We start from the raw sequence: 27,545 nt of genomic DNA on the forward strand, positions 1-27,545 counted from the left end.
TTCCCACCCTAGGCCCATGTTCTTCTTTTCTGAAGCACACAACCCTCCACCTCCAGTGATATTTCTAAGTGGGCAATATCATCTTCAGCTGGTTTTCCCTCCCAGCGACTTGGTGAGAGAGACTTGAGAAAGGAGAGAGCCACCTTGGGGTTTGAGAAAGGAGAGAGCGCCACCTTGTGGTGGGAGGGGGAATCTGAGAACCTGGGCCCAGTTCTCCCTGTGTGCACCCAACCTGTCCTGCATTCTGGTATTTCGTGTCTTGAAAGTACCAACATACTAGTCCTTTATTCTATTCTACTTATTCAAAACATTTTTAAATTTAACTTTTTATTGGCATGTAACTTGGAGCACAAAACTGAAGTGTATATAGCTCGATGCATTTATACATATGTGGTCATCCATGTCACCACCACCTAGGTCCAGATATATAGAACATTCTAATCATTCCACAAGGTTTCCTTGTGCCCTCTTCCAGTCAATAGCACCCAAGGGTAACCACTTTCTGATATCTCTCACGATGAGTTAGATTCATCTGTTTCTGATATTTATACAAAAGGAATCGTTCAGTTATGTACTCTTTTGTCTCTGGCTTCTTTCACTCTACATTATGTCGTAAGATTCAACTATATTGTTGCATATGGCAGTATTGTTATTTTTTGGATTGCTGTGAAGCATTTCCTCTTACAGATGTACCACATTTGTTTACTCAAGTCTACTGTTGATGGACATTTGGGCTGTTTCCAGTTTTTAGCTGTTATGAATAGAACTGTCATGGGCATTTTTGTCCATGGATATACACATTCATTTTTCTTGGGTAAATACCCAGATGTGGAATTGTTAGGTCATAAGGCAAACATATGTTAGTCTTAGTAGGTATTGCCAAACATTTTTTTTTCAAACTACATACTAGTATTTTTTAACTCTGTGATATAATTATTTCTGTATTTTAAAACCGGTCAGAAATCTGAGTCATTTGTCTTGCGACATATCGAGAAAATCAAAACACTGCATTAAAATTTGTCTTGAACAAAGGTTGCTCATTTCTCCATTGTTCGTAAAGCTGCCCAAGTAATTTATTGTTGTTTTAGTTTGCATTTCCTGGGTTCTCAGGGAAGGAAATTGAACATCTTTTTTAATCTGCTTATAGCACACTAGATCACTTATAGGTAACGTTGTGGTCTAGAGGCCTGGGTCCACCCCGGGGCGGGGTAGGGGAGCACCACCACCGAATTCTGCTCCACGTGCATCATTTACGTACACCATTGTACACTACAGTGTAGGGGTCCTTCCTTTCTTCCCTTAGAATATCTTTTTAATCAAGACTTTCTTTCCTAAGTATCCCACCTGGATTTAGCACTTAATTTAAATTTGAACCCTGGAGGAATAGTGAGGACACCCTATAAAAGACAATGCTGACCAAAATCACTGAATAAATATTTACTGAGCACCTATTCTGTTTCAGGCACTGTTCTAGTTACTGGGGCTACAGCAAAGAACAGAACAGACAGAAATCTCTTCTCATGGGGGGCTTGTTTTCTAAGGAGGGAGACACTAAATGCTGTAAACAAATGTGACATATGATGGTGACAAATACAAAGGAGAGAAAAAAAGGTGGGGAAGAGGCTGAGGAAGATGGTTGCTGTTTTAAATAGGGTGGTCAGAGAAGGCCTCCTTGCAAAGGGGACATTTGTGTAAAGACCTGAAGTAGGGCACCATGAAACAGAAGGAAGAAGCAAGTGCAAAGGTCCTGAGGTGGGAGAATGCCTGGTGCTTTGATGGAACAGGAAAGAGGTCAGAGAGATAAAGGGGTGGTACAGAGAGTGTAGGACTTTATAGGCTGTTTTAAGAGCTTTGACCTTGACACTGAGTGAGATGGAGAGCCATTGCAGGGTTTTGAGAGGAAGATTTAGACTTATTTTTAAAAGGATTGCTCTGGCTGCTGGGTTGAGAATAGAATGAGACTGGGGGAGGGCAAAGGTTGAAACATAGACACCATTACAATAATCAAGGTGGGAAACGGTGGTGGCTTGGACCTCGGAAGTAGCAGTGGAGGTAATGAGAAATGGTCAGGTTCTGGAGAAAATCTGAAAGTTGGACATGCCAATGGGTTGGAGAAGAAAAGCAGAAGATCAGGCATAACTCTAATGATGTGGTCTGAGTAGCACACTTAAAAAAAAAAACTCTTCTTTTGTACAATTTCAAACACATACATAAGTAGACAAAAATAGCATAGGAAACTCCACGTAGCTACCAATGAGCTTCAACAGTTATCACCTTATGACCAATTTCATTTCTTCTATGCTCCCACCGCTGTCCATCCCATATTATATTGAAGCAGATCTCACACTTTGTTGCATTAAATTTAGAAATCCTTCAATATATTTCTTCAAAAAGATAAAACTCCCTTTTAAATAAAAATGCCACAAAACCATTAGTATACCATTAACTGTCAAAAAGACCACCAGAGTTTCAGCAGTGCCACAAAGGGGAAAATTAAATACGGCTACTGGAAATGGGCTTTTCAAAGCAAAGAATTGGCTAAGATTGGGCAAGAATGATGGCACAATGATTCGGGGTTGGTGAACACAATGAAACGTAGGTCTTGAAACAAACCTTGATAAGCAAACTATTGTGTAGTAAGTGAGCTTTTTGCCTAGGTGAGCAATTTGTTATCCCGACAGAGGAGCTGTTTGCCCAGGTGAACAAATTGTTTGCATAGATAAACTGGTTTGCATGAATTTCCTGGAGTAAATACTGAGTTCTTTATTCTTTTACAGACTTATCTTTCTAGGCAAGACTTTCTTGAAACAAACCATTAAGTCATATTGAAATACATAGTTTTGATTCTCATATATAATAGAATTTAAAGTGCCTAGTATGGTAAATAGCCAATCAATGAATAGACTTTCCTACCTGTCTCATAAAAATATTTTTTCCTGGTTTTTAAAGTCAGGATCCAAATGAGGTTTATACATTGCACTTGATTTTGTGTGTTTAAGTCTCTTTTAAGCTATAGCTTCCTTTGTCTCTCTCTCTTTTTATTCCACTAAAATTAATTTTTGACAGAGCCAGGTCATTGTCTTTCAGAGTTCCTGTGGTCTCGATTTTCTCTTTGTACCCCTGTGGTGTCATTTAACATGCATTTTTGCCCCATGAATTCCTTTTACTTTGTTAGAACTACTGATCTAAGCTACTCAGCTTAAATAAATATGGCAAGCAGTGGGAAGGTGGTAGAGTAAGAAACACCAGGAATCTGTCTCCCCATCTAGACAAACATTGCACTAGCAGAATCTGTCTGATATACCTATTTTGGAACTCAGGAGTCTGTTGGAGGCTTATAATTTCCAGGTCTTACAGCTTCTAGGGGAGGACTTCCAGCTACCCATCCACCACTCCCAGCCGTATGGCTGTTGCTGTACATATATTCCTGGAACAAATTGCATGCAGTTTGTAGGAGCCAGAGTGGGTAACAAGGACCCTGTGTTTCAAATATTGGGGAATCTGTTCTCTGACCACTGATTGTTGCTTCTGATCACAGAGGTCCAGACAAAGGGGTGGGCAGCCATAGTTGTTGCACCTTCCCCCATTGTTAAAATCCCCTCTCTCTCTCCAGCTGAAGTGACTTCCAGGGAACTTAAGGGACTAGTACCTTTTCTCCCCACTTCATTTTTACTTTTCTCTCTTTAGAGAGCCAGACATTAAAGACTAGGAGATTCAAAAACAACTACACGTATGGGGAAAATTAGAAAGTTACTGTGTATATTCAAGAAGAGGCTCAGAAAAGACCTGAGAAGAACTTAAGTTTACATCTCAGGCTGATCCTCAGCACAGAGACAGCCTATGACATTGAAAAAAACCCCAAACCCCCACAAAAACAATAAACAAAACCAATAAAAGCATCAAACCTTCAAGGAGGAGGAGAATATGATGTTCAGAATGACCACATTCTTAGATTCAAATGTCTAGTGTTCAACAAAAAAATCACAAGGCATACAAAGAAACAGGAAAGTACGCCTATTCAAAGGAAAAAAATCAACAGAAACTATCCTTGAAAAAGACCTAATTCTAGAAATGTCAGACAAAGGCTTTAGAATAACTGTCTTAAAATGCTGAAAGAACTAAAGAAAGATGCAGGAGAAAGTCAAGAAAACAATGTGTAAACGAAATGGAAATATCAATAAAGAGATAGAAAACCTAAAAAGAAGCCAAAAAGAAATTCTGGAGCTGAAAAGTACAATAACTTGAACAAAAAATTCAGGAGAGGGATTCAAAGGCAGACTTGAGCATGCAGAAGAAAGAATCAGTAGACTTGAATATAAAACAGTGGAAATTATTAAGTCTGAGATAGAGAAAAAAAAAAGATTGAAGAAAAGTGAACAGAACATAAGGGACCTGTGGGATACCAATAAGCAAAGCAACATACACATCATGGGAGTCCTAGAAAGAGATGAGAAAGAGAAAGGAACAGTGCGAGAATCTTTGAAGAAATAATGGTTGAAAGACCCCCAAACTTCATGAAAGACATGAACATAAATATCCAAGAAGCTCAGCAAATTCCCAGTAAGATGAACTCAGAAAGAGCCACACTGAGACACATTATAATCAAACTTTCAAAAGACAAAGACAAGAGAAAATCTTGAAAACAGCAAGAGAGAAGCAAATCATCACATACAAAGGATCCTCAATAAGATCACCAGCAGATTACTCATCAGAAATTTTGGAGGCCAGAAGACAGAGGGTCAATATATTCAAAGTGCTAAAAGAAAAAAAAAAAAAAAAAAAGCCTGTCAACTAAAAATTCTATATCCAGCAAAACTGTATTTCAAAAGTGAGGGAAAAGTTAACGACATTCCCATATAAACAAAAGCTGAGGGAGTTCCCGACCACTAATATTTCTTAATTATAACGATCAGTGTTTTCACACTGCCTAAAAGGCCTTCATTACACAGTTCTGCTTTATTTTAAACAGGATTTGGCATAAGATTCTGTGTTTGTTTGTTTTTTTTTTAATGGTTCTGCTGCTAAAAAGCAAGAACAAAAACAAAAACTTGGGTTTCATTCCTAGCTCAGCTACTTCACTGTGTGACCTTGGGCAACTTACATAAACTCTCTGAGGCTTCATTTCCTTCTGTATAAAAAAAAAAGTTAAGAAATAATATCCTGCTCAGAGGATAGCAAGGGAATGAAAGTTTGAGTATTAAATGAATAATGCCTGTAAAGCTCTTAGCATATACTTGGATCACGACAAGTGTTCTGTAAACATTAGCTATTATTGCCATCAATTTTAGTTCTTTGAGTCAGTGATTCCAAATTAAAAGTTCCCCCAGCTGGTGGAGGGGAAATTGAGTCATGTTCTCCCATATTACTGGTTTTGTGTGATATTCATATTTAATCTATTGATGTCATTGTTAGCTCTTCTAATTCTGAGCCCGCATAACTTTCCTTTGAAAAATTCAACCTGGATATGACATATTAATATTTTAATATATTGTGGCATTCTCTTTTCCTGGTGATATAATTATTTATGCAGAAAATCCAATAGACTTTTTTTTTAAGGAAAGTAAAAATGAGAGAATTTATGAAGGTGGCTTTTCTCTCTTCTGAAAACAAAGGAAAGTGAACTTCATCCAGCTGTTTTACCTGAATCTGGATTTTCTCTGCATTTTGTTTCTTGGTTTATTGTCTTTCTCTACATCAAAGGCTTTTCACTAATTTAAAGGAATTGGATATCTTGAAGTGCTTGTTGCTTCCTTCTCTGTATGGTCTCTTTTCTGTCTCTTTGTTCTTTTATTAACTGATATTTCTTGATTTCAAGTAGATGTCTTTACCTTTAATCTGGTTAGAATTCTCTGAATCAGAAGAAATCATCTTTGAAATGTCTCTTTTCTTTTCCTAACTTAGGGTCACTGTCCTGCGACTTGAAGATTCAGACTCGCTCTCTGCTACCCATCCCAAGCCTGCTTGACCTCAGATTATACCCAAGTAAATACCGCTGGAGAAGAAAGGATTGATTTATTGAGCATCTTATGAGTTTATAGAATCCCCACCAAAATCTTGCGAGGGGAGTTGACCATTCCCATTTATAGGAGAGAAAAGCAAGATTCATAAAAGATCATTTTTATTGGCAAGATTGAATTTGGAACAAATATTCTTAGAACGACATCACATTATCTTTTTAGTGTTTTGTATCTACATGTCTTAAATACACCCTGGAGGGCAGCATAGTATAGATTTAGGATTTGGAATCTGATACTTCTGGGTCTGATCTTCATTAGCTGTTGCATCCTAGGAAATTTATTTGACTTTTGCTGAGCTTTTGCTCTCTTACATGTAAAATAGTGCTATTTTCAGTCCTTCCACTAAAACTGTGATGAGACTCCATGAGGTGGTTCAATGTGAAGTCCTCACCGCCATGTTTAGCACATAGTTAATATTACAGCTCTTCTCTTTCTCTCTTGCATTTCCTTCCTCTTCCCTCCTCCCTCTCCCCTTCCTCTTTCCCGTTTTCTCCATCGCCCCACTTTTCCTGCTCTCACCCTCCTCTTTCCCTTCCGTCTCCTCTCCTCTCTCTGCTTCCATCAGCCATCACCTCCTCTTCTCCTCTCAGTCCTCATCACTAATGCCTTTTACATTTCTTTTGTTTTTGTGAGGCTGCTAGCTTCCTTAAAGAGGAGAACTAAGAGGTGCATTCCTGGGAGGATTAGGTGTGGTTGATGTGGAGTAGAAAGGAATAAAGGTGATACAATGGACAGAAAATGATCAGCTGAAACAGATGCTACATACGCTGAAAGTATCAGTGATAGAATTGACTCAAGTTAAGGCAAGCAACAAGGGTAGCTCATTTTGTGTGTGTGTGTGTGTGTTAGGATGGGGTAATAATTAATAAACAAACATGGCTTTTTCTTGAAGATAGGTATATGTCCAGCTCACACGCATTTGCCAAGGGAAAATGGCAAAAAGGAAACAGGGAAAACATTGTAGAATTATCTTTCCAGTTTTGCATGTTTTACCTTCATCACTTTCTTCTATGAGAGTTGCTTTTTGTTCCTATAATGAGAGTAATTAATGTGGAAAGCCCACAATAAACACAGTGAACTTTGATAATTCCATTTTGAAACTCACACACAATGTGGGAGCCCATGATTGGGTTAACAAATTGTAACAGACCCCAGCCGCTTGTCTCCTTAAAGGAGAGCAAATGTGCTTAGTAACTGCCTTACTTGCATAGTTGAGGTTTTAGATAGCACTCTGCTCCTTGCAACGACCTAGGCCCTCGGCTATAAACGCTGGGCGTGCCTGCTGTTAGACAGTCTTCTATCCCCAAAGCAAGGAACTGGGTGGTCTGGCGATCTGCTTTAACAAATCTGTAAGATTGTATCTTGCTCCCCTCTTCCCTTGACTTCCCTAAAGGTAAACTGTAGGCCCCCTAAGGAATGAGTCTTGGGCTAGAATGGTAAAGACGTTATAAAAAGCTGCAGACTCAGAGGTGAGAAAGCTGGTTAGCCAATGAAAGGTAAGATCCCCAGAGGGGGGCAACCTAAGACAGGCACAGCCGCCTGAGTCTAAGAAAAATGTTAAGCAGCTGCTTCTCATACGTTCCGCCCTGATAAGCTGTAAGGCTCGCTGATGCCAACACGAACATGATTTACCAAAACATAAAGGGTCTTCTGACCTTGAGCCAAACTCTACAATCTCAATCCCACCCTGTCTTTCCCTAAATTCCTGCATTCCATCACACAACTGTCAGTGATTTCTCCTTTGATTGTACACAATAAATGTGGGAGCTTTTGAGAGGTTCGTGGAGTTGGCTCCCGACTCCCTCTTGCTCTCGACTTTTTCCACAGAGTCTTGAGTAATTCATTCCGTCTCGGTGGGACTTCTGCTGGCCAGAACCCACAACTGGTGACAAACCCATAATACAACCCATAATATTTGCATGTCACACTAAAAAATTTCTACTATATTCCCCTTCCAAAAAAAAAAAATCAAATGTAGAAACTCCATTAAACTAAGATCCCCAGTGAGTCTTTTCCTAGCATCTTTGAGTGTTAAAAATGACCTCTTGTTTTCTGTGAAAGCCTGGACTCACTGAGAAATTTATGCCAGGTCTGAGAGCTAGAAATAGATATATATACAGAGAGATAGAGATGAAGGTCAGGGGGACAAGAGGGAAAAAGGAGAGAGATTTTTTTTAGTGTAGGATGTGGGATCAGAAACAGTGAGTCATAGCAGATTCCTGATATTAGGAGGAGGATGGAGGTCTGCAGTTGCCAGAGAAGTGGACCATTGATTCTACCCCTTACAGTTCAATACTGCTGAATGGAGAATCATGAGGGAACTAGCCATACTCTTCTGATCATCTGCCATTCACCCCACCTTAAATAGTATGAGATGATGAAATAAACAACACCCGATGCTGCACAGTTGAGATCTGACAGCACGAGAAAGCTTCGAGGAAGAGGACATTGTGCACCACACAGGGCCCCCCAGGGATGCTACACTTAGGTGCAGAGTGAATAAGTAGGAGCTGTAGGAGGCAGGCTTTGTAGTAATAAGAGGGGGAGGTGTCCCTTGGTCCTTTTAGTTTGATGGAAAATCCAATCATGAAAATTCATGAGATAGATGCAGGGGGCTAATATGTGTATAGATTAATCTCTGAGCAATGTCTAGGACTTTCTGGTCAGTATCAAGAACATTCAGTCCCTAGAAGAGAAGAATTCATTGTCCATTTCTTCTGCTGACTGAATAATGGTCCAGGCCATGCGACCCAATGTAAGCACCCAAGAAACTTCCTTTTTTTTCTTGTTTTTAAAAAGAGCTTTATTGAAGTGTAATTTGCAAGACACTCAAAAATCCACCTGATTGATCCATACAGAGCATTGCAGAAAGGAATTCAGAAGACCTAAATCAACGGAGAGACATCCCATGTTCATGGATGAGGAGACTTAATATTAAGATGGCAATACTCCCCAAGTTGATCTTATTATTATCTCTGCCCCTTTCTCTCTTCTCCTTCTGGTATTCCCATTGTGCGTATGTTGCTAAACATCATAGTGTCCCACAGGTCCCTGAGACTCTGTTGAATTTTCTTCATTCTTTTTTTTTCTTTTCTTCAGGATCGATAATCTTTATTGATCTATCACCAAGTTTGCTGATTTTTTGCTAGCCCAAATCTGCTGTTGAACCTCTCTAGTGAGCTTTTTACTTTTGTTATTATCCTTTCAAACTCCAGAATTTCCATTTGGTCTTTTTGAAAAGAATAATTTCTAACTTTCTATTGGTATTCTCTACTCAATGGATCAATATCATCAAACTTTAAAAAAAAAATGGGATGGCCTTTTTCAGTTCTTTGAACATATTCATAATATATGGAGTCTTTGTCTAGTAAGTCTATCATCTGAACTTCTGAAAGTTTCTACTGATTGCTTTGTTCCTGTGTAAAGTAACTTTTTGTTTCTTTGCATATTTCAAAACTTTTTGTCAAAGTTTTTTATTTTAACTTTTTTTTTTTTTTTTTTTTGGAGGGGGAGGTAATTAGATTTATTTATTTATTTATTTTAGTGGAGGTGCTGGGGATTGAACCCAGGACCTCCTGCATACTAAGCATGTGCTTTACCACTGAGTTGTAGCCTCCCCCTATTTTTAACTTGTTTTTATTGAGGTATAGCTGATATACAATATTATGTAAGTTTCAGGTGTACAGCATAGTGATTCACAATTTTTAAAAGTTATATTTCATTCATAGTTATTATAAACTATGGGCTACATTCCCTGTTTTGTATAATATATCCTTGTAGCTTATTTATTTTATACATAGTAGTTTGTACCTCTTAATTCCCTACCCCATTTTGCCCCTCCCACCTTTCCTCTCCCCACTGGTAACCACTAGTTTGTTCTCTATATTTGTGAGTCAGTTTCTTTTTTGTTATGTTCCCTATTTTGCTTTATTTTTTAGATTCCACAAATAAGTGATATCATACAGTATTTGTTTTTCTCTGACTTATTTCACATAGCATAATACCCTCCACGTCCATCCATATTGTTGCAAATGACAAAATTTCATTATTTTTTTATGGCTGAGTAGTATTCTGTGATAGATAGACAGATAGATAGATAGACAGACTGACAGATAGATGGATATCCCACATCTTCTTTATCCATTCATCTGATGGACACTTATGTTGCTTCCATATCTTGGCAATTGTAAATAATGCTGCTATGAACATTGTATCTTTTGTGGGCCATCTTGTTGGAATGAAGAGGTGTATCATTGGGGTTTTCCTTGTCTAATGATGTTGAAAATTTGTTATTTATTATTGAAGTGTAAGAGTTCTTTATATGTTCTAGATACAAGTTCCTTATCTGACACCTGATTTGCAGATACTTTTCTCCCATTCTGGCAGTTTTCTTTTCATTTTCTGATTGTATTTTGAAGCATAAGCATGTATTTTGATAATGTCCAATTTATAACCTTTTTCTTTTGTCATTTGTCTTTTTAGTGTTGTATGTAAGAATTTATTTATTAACCCAAGTTCTTGAAAATTTACTCCTATATTTTCTTCTAAGAATGTTATAGTTTCAGCTCTTAAATTTAAGTCTATGACCCATTTTAAGTTAACTCTTGCAGATGATATGAAGGAGGTAGCCAACTTACTTTACACGCAGATCTACTTGTCTCAGCACCATTTGTTGCAAAGATTCTTCTTTCCTCATTGAACTGTCTCAATATGTTGTTGAAGATCAGTTGCAAATGTGAAGGTTTAATTCTGGATTTTCAGTTAGAGTCTATTGTTCCACATGTTTATCCTTATACCAGCACCACCACACTCTCTTGATTGGGTGGCTTCCTAGAAGTTTTGAAACTGAGAAATGTGAGTCCTCCATTTTGTTTTTCTTCAGAAACAATTTTAGACTATTCTGGGTCCTAAAGTTTCCTTGAATTTTAAGATTAGCTCATCAATTTCTGCAAAGAAGCCAGCTAGAATTTTGATAGGGATTGCATTAAATTTGTAGATCAGTCTGGGGAGTATTGCCATGTCGTCAATATTAAGTCTCCTGATCCACAAACATGGGATGTCTTTCTGTTGTTTAGGTCTTCTTTACTTTCTTTCCACAATGTTTTGTGGTTTTCACAATATATACTTATTTTTTTCATTTCTTTTGTTAAATCTGTTCTTAAGTATTTTACTCTTTGTTTACCATTGTAAATGAAATGGTTTTCTTAATTGCATTTTCAGCTTGCTCTTTGCTAATATTTAGAGATTTAATTGACTTTGTATATTGATCTTATACCCCACAGTCTTCCTGAGCTGGTTTATTATATATTTTTTATTGAGGAATATTTGACAAGTAAAAATTGCATATGTTTAGGGTATGCAATTTAATGATTTGAGATAGACATACATTGTGAAATAATTATCATTATCAAACTGATTAACCTGTACATCATCTCAGATAGTCACCTTGTATGTGTGTGTGAAAACTTAAGATCAACCCTCTTAGCAAATTTCAAGTAAAAAATAAAATATTGCTTAGTCACTTTGTTGTGACTCTAGCACTTCTTCATCTTGCATAATTGAAACTGTTTTCTTTGGCCAACATCTCCCCGTTTTCTCCCTCCTCCAGTCCCGGTAGCCACCATAATACTCTCAGTTTCTGTGAGTTTGACTATTTTAGATTTCACATGCAAGTGAGTTTGTGCAGTATTTGTCTTTCTGCACCTGACCTATTTCATTTAGCGTGATGTCCTCCAGGTTCATCTATGTTGTCACAAGTGGCAGGAATTTCTTCTTTTTTAAGGATGAATAATGTTCCACTGTGTGTAGAGACCACATCTCCTTTATCCATTCATTCACTGAGGGATGTTTAGGTTGTTTCCATATGTTGGCTGTTGTGAAGAATGCTGAAATAAACATGGGAATGCAGATATCTCTTTGAGATACTGATTTCATTTCCTTTCAGTCTATACCCGGAAGTGGGAGTGCTAGATCATATTATAGTTTTATTTTTAACTTTTTGAAGAACCTTCATACCAGTTTCCCCACCACGCCCTTTGAGAGAACCCCCTGACTGCTCAGCCATGCTTACCTGGAATTTAGCCTATTCAACACTACGACTTGGGCTGAGGGTGGGAGGTGAGACCTGTTGGTACACTGCCTCTCCAGGGGAGATGCTATAGCCCATGACTGGGCGCTGGAGGAGAGAGAGCCCATTTTTAAAAACCAGTTATGACTGTTTCCTGGGGGAGTAGGAAACTCCATGGTGGAGCTCCTCACACAGCCATTCAGGAGACTGTCTTTGCAGGAATGAACTAGTGATATAGGCTACAACAAAGGTGAACGTTTAAGCTAATTATACTGAGTAAAAGAGGCCAGATGAAAATGCATACATGCTGCAGGTTTCTATTTATATAAAATTCTAAAAACTTCCAACTAAACTAGAGTGAAAGAAGGCAGATCCATAGTTGCCTAGGGATTATGAAGGATGAGTGTGATGCACGAATTATAAAATAGCATGAGGAAACTTTTTGGGTGATGGATATGTTCCTTATCTTCATTGTGGAGATGGCTTCACAGGTGTAGGCATCTCATACCTTTACAAATTGCACACTGTAAATACGGGCAGTTTATTATATGTCAATTGTACCTCAAAACAGCAGTTAAATTTAAAAAATGGAGAATAATGATAAGGTCCTTTTCTTCCTATAAGTTATTTTCTATTTTTTCTTTTACATAGCAGGCAACAGCTAACACGTCAGTTATTTTGCATGTATTGTCTGAGATGTGCTGGGGTTTTTTTTGCTTGTTTTTGGTAGGGTCATCTCTAGAGATTGGTTTTGAATCTTTTTCTGACAACGGTTTAGACTTCTCAGCATTCTTCAGCTAGGAATGCATAGGTGCATGTGTGTGTGCAATGTGCATATGTGTGTGTAATTCACACTAACTTTTTTGTTGTGTAAATTCAGTGCCATGAACATGTGTGTTAAGACTTTGGGAAGACTTTCTCCCAGGATAATCATTCTTTATAATCTAATCAGAGAGCCAAAAATAAAAACTTCTTTGCTGATTCTCCGGGACCACAAGAGAAGATTTTCTGACTGTTAACTGCATAGCCCTTACTATGTCCTGGTTTCAAGTGAGGCACTGAGTGACTGGCCCTAAATCACAAAGGACAAATATTGTACCTCCTTCCTGCATGGTGATTATAAGTCGGCCTACCTCTTCCCTGGATGGTGACTGAAAGTTCATCCCCAGGTCCCATGGATTTATTAGAGAGGCATGGAGTGTTTTTGACCAGGATAAAATTTAGTGACCAGGCTTTGAGGCCCTTCATTATTTCTAACACTTGTGAATTTAACTTTCGTTCAAGCCCAGTTAGTGACTGAAATAATATTTCTCTAAAATTGCTGTTTCTCTTATTATTTTTAATCAATTTGGGGAGGTAAGGTAATTAGGTTCATTATTTATTTATTTTAATGGAGTTAACTGGGGATTGAACCCAGGACCTTGTGCATGTTAAGCATGTGCTGTATGTCTGAGCTATGCCCTCTCCCCTACCTGTTTGTTTTAAAAAGAAGGGTAGTCCTTTTGGAAAATGCCAAGTATCTGTCAGGTTCTGCACTTAGGACAGATGCTGGGGCAAACACAGTCCATCTTGTCCTTCCCAAATTACAGCCCCTCCCACCCCAGCCCCCCAGAAGATGGACAGTTTAATTTCTAGTAGAGAATGGATGAACTGGAAGGACATGATCCAGGCTCCTTATATTGAGGAGTCAGAGAATAGCTCCAGGAAGAAATAACATTTCAGCTAAGTCAGGAAAACACAAATCTTTTATGGCAGGGACTAGCCCTTCATACCCTCTGAGACCCTCCTCCCACTCTCAACTCAAGTCTCCTCACCAGACCTTTACCTCTCAATCAAGCCAACAGGAAGGAAAATTGTGATGTGTACTGATGTTCCATCGGGACCCAGAGTAAGGGAAGGGCAAGACAAGAAGGTCCTGCATGATCAATCTGGACACGCTGAGACTCTCCCATTTGATACACTGGTTTCTTTGTAGGGAAAAAAAAAAGATCACACCTGCAGATAAAGTAGTTTATTGATTGGACCCATGCACAGCGGGAACGTGGTGGCGTCGCAGGGAAAGGATTACACCTCTGTCACTCAGGGCATCACTTTCATACTTGAGATTTCTTGATTTTCAAATGCTTGACTGCATCCAAGGCCATGGATAGGCGCACTGCACAGCAATGGAACATGGTCATGGGGTCAGTGGTAATGAGTTCTACCTGTTTTCCAGTCAGTCCCATGGAGGGAAATTGTCTATCTCTCCATCGACTGCCCTCTCACCCCTGCTCAGAAGACTGCATGTTGTCCTCTCTCTGCCCCTCACTCACTTTCTCTCTCACCTTCTCTTGCCATGAATCCTTCCCAGATCCTCCTCCTTCCATTTTTTCTCTGCAAATTCTCTTCTTCCCTTTTGGACTCTCCTCTCTCCATCTTTCGCATTTTGCCCTTGTCTCTTACTCTCTTTCCATCTTTCCTCCCCTTTCCCCTCTCCCCCCTCTCTGGACCTCTGCTCCTCACTCTTCCTCCTGCACCTTCCTACCTCATCCTGTCTTCCCACCTGCCTCCTCTTTCCTTCTCACTCCTCTCCGTGGCACCTCACTCCACCTCTTTATCCAGCTCTGTCTCTTCCCGGCTCACCCCTGTCTTTTCCCATCCTCCCCAGACACTCTTACCCTTTGATTGCTAGCAATACTTCCAAACTTTATCCTCGTCATAGTTTGGAGACAGTGAGCACCAAGGCTTCCCATTAAAACTCCCAAGTGTTGTGCAATTGTCATAAACTTTGTTATGATAGATAAAGGGAAAGTAACATCGGGCAAAGTCTGAAAAATAGAAGGAATGGGTGAGAAAATTCTGGTAGGGTTCTTTTAAGTCTTATCAGGAGAAAGGGACATGAATGGAACACGGAGGGGGGGGGCAGCTGTGTGAGGAGATGCCTGAGGCTTCCGTTTGGAGGCAGTCATGGACATTCCCCTTTCATCTGGGAAGCCACGTGCTCCTCCCATGAGGACAAGCAGCACACTCACCTTTGTTGCGACAATACTTCCAGTTTTCTTTATATTCTGTGTCTAGAGAACACCAGTACATTATGGAACCACGGCGAGTGCAATCAAAATACTTTCTGTTTTCATACACGAATGGGAAAACACATTCAGTTTCTGAAAGAAGAAAGACATTGTTCACTTCTTCGGCTCTTAGTGTTTCACGATCTCTGCAGTAACTCTGGCAAGTTTCTGTTCATCATCATCACCAAGGGCCCAGTGATGATCATTACAGAGCCCTCTGCTAAGCACCAGGGATACCCAGGTCTATGTGGGTGCGGTCTGTGCCCTCGGGACTAGGAAGGGTTCTTTAACTTTGGGCCGTTCCTACCTTAGCCTATGGCACCAGCCCTGAAGCCCAGGCCCTGGGTAGATGCCAGCGCCATCATCAACAGGATGCTCAGTCTTGACGAGGAAACACCCTATGGGGGCCCCTGGCTCTTCACATTCAGTCTGGGGAACGTGCACCCCTACTACATCTCCCACTACTGAGAGAGCGAAATTAGCGCATGCGTGTAGAGTAACTTTGGAGAAGCCCGATCAGCTACCGCACCACGCACGCTAGTTCGTTGGATTTGATTGTTGTTCTATTTTCATTATTTTCCAACGTCAGTTACCTGGACAAGATTTATAAGAAACACTGAAGTTCGCAGGCAGCAGCTCATCTGGAAGAAAACCAGGGGCAGAGGAGATGGTTGGAGGAGGAATGAGAACAAAGCACGGACACAGCCAGAACACAGAAGTAGGACCGGCTCTGCATCTCTAACTTTAATCCTCTTTTATATTTTACAGTCACTGTTTACCCTGACTAGAGAACTAAACATAACAGATGCTTAAGAATCTGACCCTTTCTCATTGATGTCCCACAGACACACATGAATTAAACAGCAAAGCTAAGACTCAGCACATTATTCATTGGTCGTGCCCTGAGACTAACTGTCCCTGTTATTTCAAACATGAAACCCTACTTACAACAAAAACTTTAATCTGAACAACATAACCAACCCTGCATGTAGGCTGTCCCCATCTGGAATGTTGGAAAGGATATTTAGGAATGAGACAGGAGGGTTGACAGTCAATAATAACACAATAGGCTTTTGGGTCAGACTGACAGGGTTTACATTTCGTAGACTTGTCTGAAAATTAAATAAAATGTAAAGCCCTTCATGGTGTCTGGCCCTTGGGACATACTCAAGAAATGGCAGACATGTTTGTCACCACTAGTATTATTATCATTATTTTTACACATCGATCTACGTCCAGTGCAGGTTCTTTTGCACCAGTTCTAGCCCCTCATCCCTCTCTCACCTCCATTCACAGGCTCCAGGAGTAGAAATACAGATGCGCCAGCCCAGATCAGAAAGAGTGCCAAACACGGTGCCATGGCCACTTGCTTTCCTGTGACTGACACACATCAGTCTGCTTCTTATATAAATCGTATCCTTCTCACCCCTTCACCCCGATAAGATCACCCTGGCCAGGACAGCACCTGTGCATTCCTGAGCCTGAGAGCATGCAGTTTAAGTTTATCTCTCAGATGGAATGTACAGGACATCGGCTTGCACTTTAATGTCTCAGCCTCAGTAGTTTGACGTGCACTTGCACTGAGGCCAAAATGTTTGCACAATCCTTCTCAGTTCCAGCGTCCCATGGCCAGGCAAAGGGATGAGGGAAAGATGAAAAAGGACCATTTTCTCTCACAAGGAATTAACAGCATCCAACTCACCTCGTCCCTGACTGCAGAGTCAGCGTCAGGCTCAAGTCCCAAGCAGTTTGCCTGTTGGAGCCTCAGAGCAGCCCAGTAAGGCAGCTGTGCAGGTCTCCATTTGAAGAAGCAGGAAACTGAGGCTCAGGGGGCTCCTCAAAGGCCTGGGGTGAGTTGGGGCAGAGCCGGCTGTTGAAGTTGCTCAGGCTAAGCGACATTTTCAGAGTTGAAGGCCCCCTGCCATGTTTCACACTTGACCACAATTTTCTCCTCAAGTCAGCTCCCCACCCTGCCTCAAAGCTCCAGAAACACTGGAAACAGAGTCTACTTTCCAGACCAGAGTAGAAAGGCCTGGAGCTCCCCTTTGCTGGTTATGAAATGCTCCCCTTGCCCTGCGGCTTAGTTTTCTGACTTGCAAAACGCACATCAAATGCCTTACAGGGCAATGTGAGTTCTGCCTATGAGGAGCTTTAAACTGGTAGGGGGCCTCTGTATACAGTAGGTGCTCTGTGAACACCAGCTCACCATGGGTGCAAATCCTTGTGTCCATTTGTAAGTCTCCTCCCTTCTGCTGGTTCTCTAGTGAACACATCCTATGTCTTAGAAAGCTATGCAGTAATGTTTTCCGGGAGAAGATAACCAGCCACCATGCCTTCACTGAATGGGATTCCTGATGCATATTGTAGGTCTGTTGAGGGAATTGGCATTTCAAGGTTTTAACTATCTACCCAAGAAGACTCCTTAAAATGAAGACTTGAAGGCTGCCTTCTAAGCCTGTGTGATTTTTAATTTTATGTGTCAACTTGGCTAGGAAAAGGGGTGTCAGGATAACTGGTAAAATATTATTTTGGGGTGTCTCTGTGAGGATGTCTCCAAAAGATATTAGTGTATGAGTCCTATGACTCACCAATGTGAGTGGGCATCGTTCGATCCCTTGAGGGCCTGAATAGAACAAAAAGGCAGAAGAAGGGTGAATTCGCTTTATTTGCTTGAGCTGAGACATCCTTCTTCTCCTGCCCTTGGTCATCAGTGCTCCAGATTTCAAGCTCAGAACAGGACTTACACCACTGGCTTTCTTGGTTCTCAAGTTTGCAGGTAGCAGATGGTGGGACTTCTCAGTCTCTAAGTCCTCCCATAAATCTTTCTTATCTATCCGTCTACATATCCTGTTGGTTCTGTTTCTGGAGAACCCTGACGAATACAGATTTTGATACCGAGGTTGGCTCTCAATGAACAGCATGTTAAGGATGAGTTTTCTGATTTGGTTCTGAGGTTTTGGGAATTGGTGTTCCGACCTGATTAGATTTAAAGACATTAATAACTTGATTTCCAGTCATAAAGAGCCCTGACGGTCCATTGGGTGAACTGTTTCAGAGTCAGGTAAAATATCTGCGTTAGATATGCTTGCCTAATCAATCATATAAGAAGCAGGGTGCTATGTGATGCTGTAAATGATGCTTTTGAACATTTTGGGGAGACTAAGGAATACAGTGACCTTGGCTGGTTGCTCTCCATGTCACTGGAGAAAATGGTGAAAGAAAAAGATGAGCTCAAGAATTCAAACTCCCAGCTCAACTGCTGCCTAAATGACTTACGAGTTTCTTTTTTTTTTTTAGCTTTTATTTTTTAATTTTTGTAACACTTTTTATTGAGTTATAGTCATTTTATAATGTTGTATCAAATTCCAGTGTAGAGAACAATTTTTCAGTTATGCATGAACATACATATATTCATTGTCACATTTTTTTTCGCCGTGAGCTACCACAAGATCTTGTATATATTTCCCTGTGCTGTACAGTATAATCTCATTTATCTATTCTGCATATGCCTGTCAGTATCTACAAATTTTGAAATCCCAGTCTGACCCTTCCACCCCCTTGGCAACCACCCCCTTGGCAACCACCAGTTTGTATTCTGTTTCTGTAAGTCTGTTTCTTGACCCTTATCTCCTACAGCTGCAGGGCTGAAATTGCTGAAAATCAGACATAGAACCTCCTCCTGCAATTGGCTGATTTGGCAACTTGATTATAGTGCAGATTGAACCCTCAGCCTCTCTACTGTTAAATGACGGTATTGGCAGAGAAAGCTGGGATCCTGCAAGTTGGGATGGGGACCTGGGGGAAGACTCTGATGACGTTGGAGACATTGAGCCCCTAAATTCTATTTTTTTTTCTAGTGGAAGTACTGGGGATTGAACCCAGGACTTTGTGCATGCTAAGCACACGCTGTACCACTGAGCTCTACCCTAACCCCGAGCCCCTAGATTCTGATGTATCTTCTTTGCCAGTGGATGAGGTTTTCCCACCCCTTGTGGAAGCATCCTCCTCAGTCCAGCAGAAGTGGCCCTCCAACCCCCAGTGGTGGTGGCCTCCCCACATCTTTACCCACAATGGTACAGGCCTTTCCACTTAGTCTGAAGGGATTAACGCTGCATCGCCTAGGAAACAGTAATGGCCCCCCTGAGGCAGCTGTCATGCAGGACAATGCTGATTCTCCTCAGGACCCACCCCTACCACCTCTCTTTTATTCTAGACCTATCCTTACTAGACACAAGTCCCAGAAGACCCAGAAAGGGTTGTTGTGTGTACCCAGAAAGGCAAGGTACAAAGTATGGCCCCTGAGGAGGTGCACTGTACTCCAAAGGCACTACTTGAGAAATCTGGGAAACATGGTGGGAATGGATACTAGGTGTGTGGGATGGTGGGGGAAGGAACCTAAAGTTAGATCGGGCTGAATTTATCGATGTGGGCTCTCTACGCAGAGATTCTGCACTTAATGCTGCAGCTCAGGGAGCTAGAAAGGGCTCTAATGGTTTGATTGTTTGGCTGGCTGAAACATGGACCAAAAGGTGGCCCATTGTAAGCAAACTAGAGGTGCCTTGCCTCCCTTGGTTTAATGGAGAGGAAAGGATGCCAAGGTTTAGGGAGATTGGAAAGTTGGAGTGGATTTGTCATTTAAGACTGTCAGTGAAAAGAAACAATAAATAATCTATAATAGGAATAGAAAAGACTTTTATTTGAACCAAGCTGAGGACTATAGCCTGGAAGACAGCCTCTCAGATAACTCTGAGAAACTGCTGTGAAGAAGCAGCATTTTCAGCAGTTTTATATCTGACAAGAGCAAAGACTATCAAACATGCCAGGGGTACAGTCCTTCAAGGTTCCAAAAAAAAAACCAAAACAAACAACCCCCCCGCAAAAAACAGGTCAAGATGTACACAGTGAGTCAATATGGTCTTGGCACCTGGGAAGGGAATCTTATCATTGAAGGAGGACCAGCATTCGCATCCCAGGAAGGGAGGCATTTAACCTTTATTTTTAACATTGACTTTCTTTACTTCTGGTCAGTGTGCACTTTTCTTTAATAATTAAAGTAGATGTACAATGTCTGTTTGATAGGTCACAAACAGGCTGTGCGAGTCAGCACAGTTAGGGTAAATTCAAGCTTACTCATGTATAAGCCAGAATGAATTCCCCATACCTCTATATGTGAAAATTTCTTTTATCAAGACCTATTCATCCACATGGAGAGGGTCCAGAAGACATACCTTTCACCATGACTGAGAGAAACAAATTTGTGACGGGAGTCCAGCATCCTTGAAGGGCTCCGTGATTGCTCTCCTGTGTAGGTCCCCTTACAGTGGGAACCACAGCCACTCAATTAGAAAACCTAATGCAGTGAGAGTAGTTGGATCCCAGGGTGGCAGAGGCCAAGTGGCAGCGTTCAACCACTAAAGGCAAGGTGGGGTGGTTACCATAAGGGACAGCAGAGTCAATGCAGCAATCAGAACAGTCTGACTTGCAGACCTATGGCCTGGGCAAGTTGATCATGGTGTTCCTAGAAGTTAAATAGATGAGAAGCCTACTAAATCCTTTTTTAATCTGAATAAGCAGGAAAGCTCTCCATCAAGAGAATAAAAGTCTAGCCTGAAAGTCACGGCCCCTTAGTTAATTTCCAGACTTGAGCCAGTTTACAGATTCAGAATCCCTTCAAAGAAGGGAAAGCTGGGTCCCTTTGAGGAAGGACCCCAGGACACAATTCAAAATTTATACTGTTAATCTTCTCCCAGTCTTCCCCCAAAGAGACCTGTGACCTTTTAGCGGGGTAACTGTACATTGGAGAAAAGGGAATAATCAGACTTTTCAGGAAATAATGGACACTGGCTCTGAACTCACACTGATTCCAGGAGACCCCAAATGTCTTCATGGTTCTCAGATTACAGTAGGGTCTAAGGAGGTCAGGTGATTAATGGGGTTTAAGCTCAGGTCTTTCTCACAGTGGGTCCAGTGGGTTCCTGAACTCATTCTGTAGATATTTCCCCAGTTCCAGAATGCATAATTGTAAGAGATGTTCTTTAACAGCTGGCAGAATCCACATGTTGGTTCCCTGACCTGTGGCATGAGGGCTATTATGGTGGGAGCCACTATATCTGCCTCTACTGAGGAAAATCATAAATCAAAGCCAATACCACATTCTTCAAGGCACCATCATGGCCTTGAAAAAGGCAGGGGAGGTGATTCCCACCACACCCACTTTCAACTTGCCTGTTTGGCCTGCGCAGATCCCAGATGGACCTTGGTGAATGACAGTGGATTATAAGCTTAATCAAATGCAGCTGCTGTGCCAGATGTGGTTTACTACTTAAACAAATTAACATATCCCCTGGTAGCTGGTGTGCAGGGCTGGTGCATCTGATCTGGCAAATGACTTCTCAATCCATGTCCATCGAGCCCACCAGAAGCAGTTGGCTTTCAGTTGGCAAGAGCAGCGATACACCTTCACCGTCCTCTCTCAGGGATATCAGCTCTCCAGCCCTGCATCATACTTCAGTTCGCAGGGATCTTGATAGCCTTTCCCTTCTGTGAGACATCATGTGGGTCCATCACATTGATGACATTCGGCTGATTGGACCAAGTGAGCAAGTAGCAGCAACTGCTCTAGACTTACTGGTAAGACATTAGTGTGTCAGAGGGTGGGAAATAAATCTGACCAAAATTCAGGGCCTTTTACCTCAGTGAAATTTCTAGGGGTTCCAGTGGTGAGGGGCATGTGGAGAGATCCCTTCTAAGGTCAAGGATAAGTTGTTGCATTTGTCTTCTCCAACAACCAAGAAAGGATCCCGATGCCTAGTGGGCCTTGTGGATTTTGGAGGCAGCATAGTCCTTATCAGGGTGTGTTATTCCAGCCCATGTACCAAGTGACCTGAAAAGTCCCCCGTCTCAGGCTCTCTGATTCAGACTGAATTATGCCATCAGCTTTCCTGGTTCTCCAACTTGCAGGTGGCAGAGTGTGGAACTTCTTGGCCCCCAATTCCTATAATAAAACTTCTTTCCTTCTTTCTTTCTGTCTATCTGTCTCTCTCTCTCTCTCTCTCTCTCTCTCTCTCTCTCTCTCTCTACCTCTGTATCTATCCTTTTGGTTCTGTTTCTCTGGACTGATTGAAGGTGATTCAATATTCAACTTTCCAACGCTTTTTTTCTATAACTCTTTTCACATTATCTTGTGTCCAAAGAATTAGTTCTTTGCTGACTTCTTGCTGCAGGATCCAGAACTCAGACAAGCCCTCATCTCAGGGCCAAGCCTGGGCAATTGCACCACCTCTGTTTTTCAGAAGTGAGATTAGAATGTGTGCTTTGTACATGTGGCCTTGTCACTCTTATTGTACAAATAACACAAACACATCACACATCTATTGTCTCATCTCAAGAATCTATGTCCCTAAGGGAGGAAGGTATAGCTCAGTGGTAGAGTGCCTGCTTAGCATGCATGAGTTCCTGGGTTCAATTCCCATGTACCTCTATTAAATAAATTAAAAAATCTAATTACCTATGCACAGAAAAAAATTTTTAAAAAGAATCACATCTCTAAGAACAAGGCTCGTCAGCCCCACTGAAGTGTCCCACACCTTCTCTGTGGCTCCTTGGCACCTCTAGAAAGATCTTCTGGACCCCCCCTGACAGCAAGACAATCATCTCCATATCTCCATGTGTTATGTTCTTTTTAGGTCTACCAGCTGGCCCTGCTTGGCTGAAATACCCTGTCTCTGTCCCCAGTTTGCAATCTGGTGGGGATAAAAGGTGGTACAAAGAGAAGTCAGGAAGGTACAATCATGGTGAGGAGAGAAGGCGTTCATGAAGTGCAATCAGGAAACTGTTCACCCAGCCGCAGACGTCTGGTCTGAGCACTGAATGCCCAAATGATGGGGGCTGTGGGTGTCAGGTGTCCCGCTGGGAATTTCTTCAGGGACGGGGAAGACCCAGTGACTGGAATGTAAGAGCTCAGCGTGTCTGAAGGACAGGGAAGGGGCTGTTGGCTGCAATGCCATTGAGGTAGGGGTGAGGAAGGGGCTAAAATTGGGCTAGAGTCCAAGAAATGTCAGACCACAGTAAAGAATTTGGGAGTTACCTTAAGGGTGATGGGAGACCATTCGGGGAGTTTGGTCAGAGGAATGACTTGATTTTATTTGTGCTTTAAAACATTGTTCTGGATGTGATGAGTGAAGCATGGACTGAATGGGAGGTAGCGAGGGAGATTGGCTGGCAATTGAGGTAACCTGGGAGAGGTGTGCCGCCCGTTAAGCCTGGAGGGACTTTTGAAGAGGTGAGAACTTTCCAAGGTGAGACATAAGATAATCTACTTTTCAGTACACAGCATGTGGTTAAATGGGAGGGCTAGGAGGAGGCGTGCAGGACAGAAGGACCCATGGGTTCACACTGATGATAAGCTGGCATTCACAGAGCACCTACTGTATACAGAGGCCCCCCCTACCAGCTTAAAGCTCCTCATAGACAGAACTCACATTGCCCTGTAAGGCATTTGATGTGCGTTTTGCAAGTGAAGAAACTGAGGCTCGGGGCAAGGGAAGCATTTCATAACCAGCAAAGGGGAGCTCCAGGCCTTTCTACTCTGGTCTGGAAAGTAGACTCTGTTTCCAGTGTTTCTGGAGCTTTGAGGCAGGGTGGGGAGCTGACTTGAGGAGATAATTGTGGTCGAGTGTGAGACATGGCAGGGGACCTTCAACTCTGAAAAATGTCGCTTAGTCTGAGCAACTTCAACAGCCGGCTCTGCCCCAACTCACCCCAGGCCTTTGAGGAGCCCCCTGAGCCTCAGTTTCCTGCTTCTTCAAATGGAGACCTGCACAGCTGCCTTACTGGGCTGCTCTGAGGCTCCAACAGGCAAACTGGTTGGGACTTGAGCCTGACGCTGACTCTGCAGTCAGGGACGAGGTGAGTTGGATGCTGTTAATTCCTTGTGAGAGAAAATGGTCCTTTTTCATCTTTCCCTCATCCCTTTGCCTGGCCATGGGACGCTGGAACTGAGAAGGATTGTGCAAACATTTTGGCCTCAGTGTAAGGGCATTTCAAACTACTGAGGCTCAGAGACATTAAATGCAAGCCGATGTCCTGTACATTCCATCCAAGAGATAAACTTAAACTGCATGCTCTCAGGCTCAGGAATGCACAGGCACCATCCTGTTGAGGGTGATCTTATCGGGGTGAAGAGGTGAGAGGGATACAGGTTATATAAGAAGCAGACTGATGTGTGTCAGTCACAGGAAAGCAAGTGGCCATGGCACCATGTTTGGCAGTCTTTCTGATCTGGGCTGGCGCATCTGTGTTTCTACACCTGGAGCCTGTGAATGGAGGTGAGGGAGGGACGATGGGCTAGAACTGGTGCAAAAGAACCTGCACTGGACGTGGATCAAAGTGTAAAAATAATGATAATAATACTAGTGGTGACAAACATGTCTGCCATTTCTTGAGTATGTCCCAAGGGCCAGACACCATTCAGGGCTTTATGCTTTATTTAATTTTCAAGCAACTATATGAAATTTAAACCCAGGTGAGTTTGGCTCCAAAGCCAAAGGTCTTACTGACTAACAATCCTCATAAGAGACTCCTCATTCCTAAATATCCATTCCAACATCCCAGATGTAGGCAGTCTACACAAAGGGTTGGTTATGTTGTTAAAATTAAGAGTTCTTGATGTAAGCAGGGTTTCCTGTTTGAAGTAACAGGGACGGTTAGTCTCAGGGCACATCCTACAACTAGCATGGCAGACTGTGTGTCAGTATAGTATCGATGAGAAGGTGGAAGATTCTAACGCATTTATTATGTTGTAGTCTTCTAGTACACATCCAGAACGTACCTATTTAGAACAAACATGGCCTTCAAAATGTAAAACAAAAACACCAACGATGCAACACAAAGCAACAAAGCTCCAACCAGCATTTTTAATAATAATATTGGGACAATTATTTTAAAAACGTAAAACAAAAACAAAAGCACAAACAAACAAAAACCCAGTATCACTAACTACAGTCATTATTTCTGTACAGTAGATCTCTACAACTTATACCAAAAATACATTCAGTGGGAAGATCTTGTGTCAAGTGTTCTTACCGCAATGAAAAAATTATAAAGTTTTAGTGTGAAAAAAAAAAGTTAGCGATGCAGAGCGGGTCCTGCTACAGAATGTATTCAGACTGCCTCAGTTTTATTCTCACTTCTCCTCCATCCCTCTCCTCTGCTCCTGCCTTTCTTCCAGTTCAACAGCTGCCTGGGGACCTCAGCTGTTCTTTGGCAGTTAGCCCAAGTAACCAGCGCTGGGAGATAATGAAAGCAAAGCAGCAGTCAGATACAACAAACTGACACGTTGGAGAGGTCACTGCGGAGTCTCCAGAGTTATTTCAGAGGCATGAGCTAATTTCGCCCTCTCGGTCACGGGAGGAGGCAGGGGCACGCATTTCTCTAGGCAGCCCGGGTAGAGTGGTTTCCTCATCAAAGGTGAGCGGCCTGTAGGTGGTGGGGCTGGAATCTGAGCCCTGGGTTAGGGTTTCAGAGCTGGTGCCACATGCTAAGGAAGATAGAGCCTCATTCTAAGAAACAGTGTCTAATAAGGGAGCTTTTGCAAGAGGCAGAAATCGTGATTGGGTGGGGAGATGGTATTTATACAGAAATATGTGCACGAGTTGGGGCGAGGTGCTGTTTGTGACCAGTAAATACTGGTCTTGAGAGAACTCACCAGGCCACGGATACCACAGCCAGCGCCACATAACCACAAAACCCTCCAAGCTTGAGGGGCTGCTGGGAAGTGACTCTGGAAGCCTGAGACGGGGGGCATGTGGGGCGGGGGTCTTGGGTGGTTGTGTTGGGTGTGCTCCCTTTAAAGCTGGAGGCAGCAAGGTGTTTGCCCAGGGGCCTCCCGACCTGGTGCTGGAGAGGAGCAGTCCCTGGCTTCTTTCCCTCCATCATGGGTCCCCGTGGCCCTCCAGGTTCTGGTTCCTGAGCGAACATGTAGGTCCCTGGATTTGCCAAGAATCTCACCTCCACCACTTTAGGCCGCAGGGATTGGGGGGCGGCTACAGAAGCCTGTGGACCCGCCCTGCCTTCAGTGCAAAAATCTCAGGCACCAGGATGCCCCATCCAGGCTGCTCGAGCTGCGGAAGTGGGGGATCAGCAGAGCTTCCAGGCTGTGAAAGGTGAGAGTACCCTTTGCGAGGATGGCGGCTGTCCACTAAAAAAAAATAGGACAATGTAAGAGCTGAGTTTTACTTGGAGAAAAATGAGGACTATAGTCTGGGAAACGGTGTTTCAGATAGCTCTGAGGAGCTGTTCTGAAGAGGTGGAGGGGAGTTCAGTGTATAGGTGACTTTAGTGAAGGGGGAATATGTGCAGTTTGGCAAACATTTTGGCAAAACGTTGCTGCTAGTCAAAGGAGCAGGTGTCTCCATTAATGATTTTAGTGCTTTTCCAGATATGAGAAGCTGCAAGAAATTAGACTCATAAAATCTTCTGAAAATATGACTGTCTGAAGGCCTGCTCTACCAGTGTTTTCCCAGAGCAGAGAGTGTCTCATTTCTGATCTCAGCCCTGAACTCCTTTCAGGGTATGTTGAAGGTCAGTGGCTGCAATGGCTAGTGGCTTCATTCTTGTAGAACCAGATGGCAAATGACAATTTTTAGTTGGCAGGGCCTTGGAAAAGAATGTGGCTTTCTATGGGGATGAATGGGGTTTTCCTCTGGTTAGTCCAGGGCCTGGCTTAGAAAGCGCCTTGATGAGCCAGGATGGCACGTGGGCCCTGGGAACACTTGCCCTGCCATTGTCACCAGGGCAAGGTCAGGGTGGGAGCAATGCTGTTTTATCAGTAGAGTAAGAGGCAGAACACCGAACATGACAGGCCTGGACTTTTGTCCCCTGGCTTAAACAGGATCTGCTCCTCAGTGCCCCAGTATGTCTTGGAATGTAAGTTTACTTTATGTGATTTATATTAATGGATTTAAAAATAAAATAAACCCTGTATTATATTATTTATCTCCAATCCATTCAATGTCAAACTCAGCACATGCTAAAACTATCCTTGATGTACCACGAATGTGGCTCAGATAATCGTTAAGCTTCCCTTTGATGTCAGGCAGAATATTAACAACAATAGCAAGAAATCACCTGTGCTCACAGACATGCAATCTTTTTAGACTTTTGATGTTGAATCTGGTGAAGAAGAACCTACAGTTCCAGATACAACAGATCAACAGGTTACAAAAAATTAAGATCCAAAATCAGGCTTCTTTGTGGTCTGGCAAGCTCTTCTATTGCCTGAAGCTCCAATCTTCATGAGAAATGTGTCTGGGTAAATAGCCTATCATTGGAAGCTAAGGAATCCTGCCTAGTCCTGAGGGCACAGACCACACCCACATAGACCTGCGTATCCCTGGTGCTTGGCAGAGTGTA

At 42.2% G+C, this 27,545-nt stretch overlaps 1 protein-coding gene across 1 annotated transcript; it reads right to left on the bottom strand.

Moving 5' to 3' along the window:
* Window positions 1-14,080: 14,080 nt before the first annotated feature.
* Window positions 14,081-16,593, bottom strand: LOC102524381 (seminal plasma protein A3-like). The gene is made up of 5 exons (XM_032485907.1): window positions 16,419-16,593; window positions 15,728-15,775; window positions 15,096-15,227; window positions 14,742-14,891; window positions 14,081-14,239 (listed from the first exon to the last, which is right to left on the bottom strand). The coding sequence occupies exons 1-4, from the start codon at window positions 16,492-16,494 to the stop codon at window positions 14,752-14,754; spliced, it is 396 nt and encodes a 131-aa protein (XP_032341798.1). The 5' UTR covers window positions 16,495-16,593; the 3' UTR covers window positions 14,081-14,239; window positions 14,742-14,751.
* Between the last annotated feature and the right edge of the window lie 10,952 nt (window positions 16,594-27,545).

Source organism: Camelus ferus, chromosome 9 (assembly GCF_009834535.1).
Source record: "Camelus ferus isolate YT-003-E chromosome 9, BCGSAC_Cfer_1.0, whole genome shotgun sequence".
NCBI lineage: Eukaryota > Metazoa > Chordata > Mammalia > Artiodactyla > Camelidae > Camelus > Camelus ferus.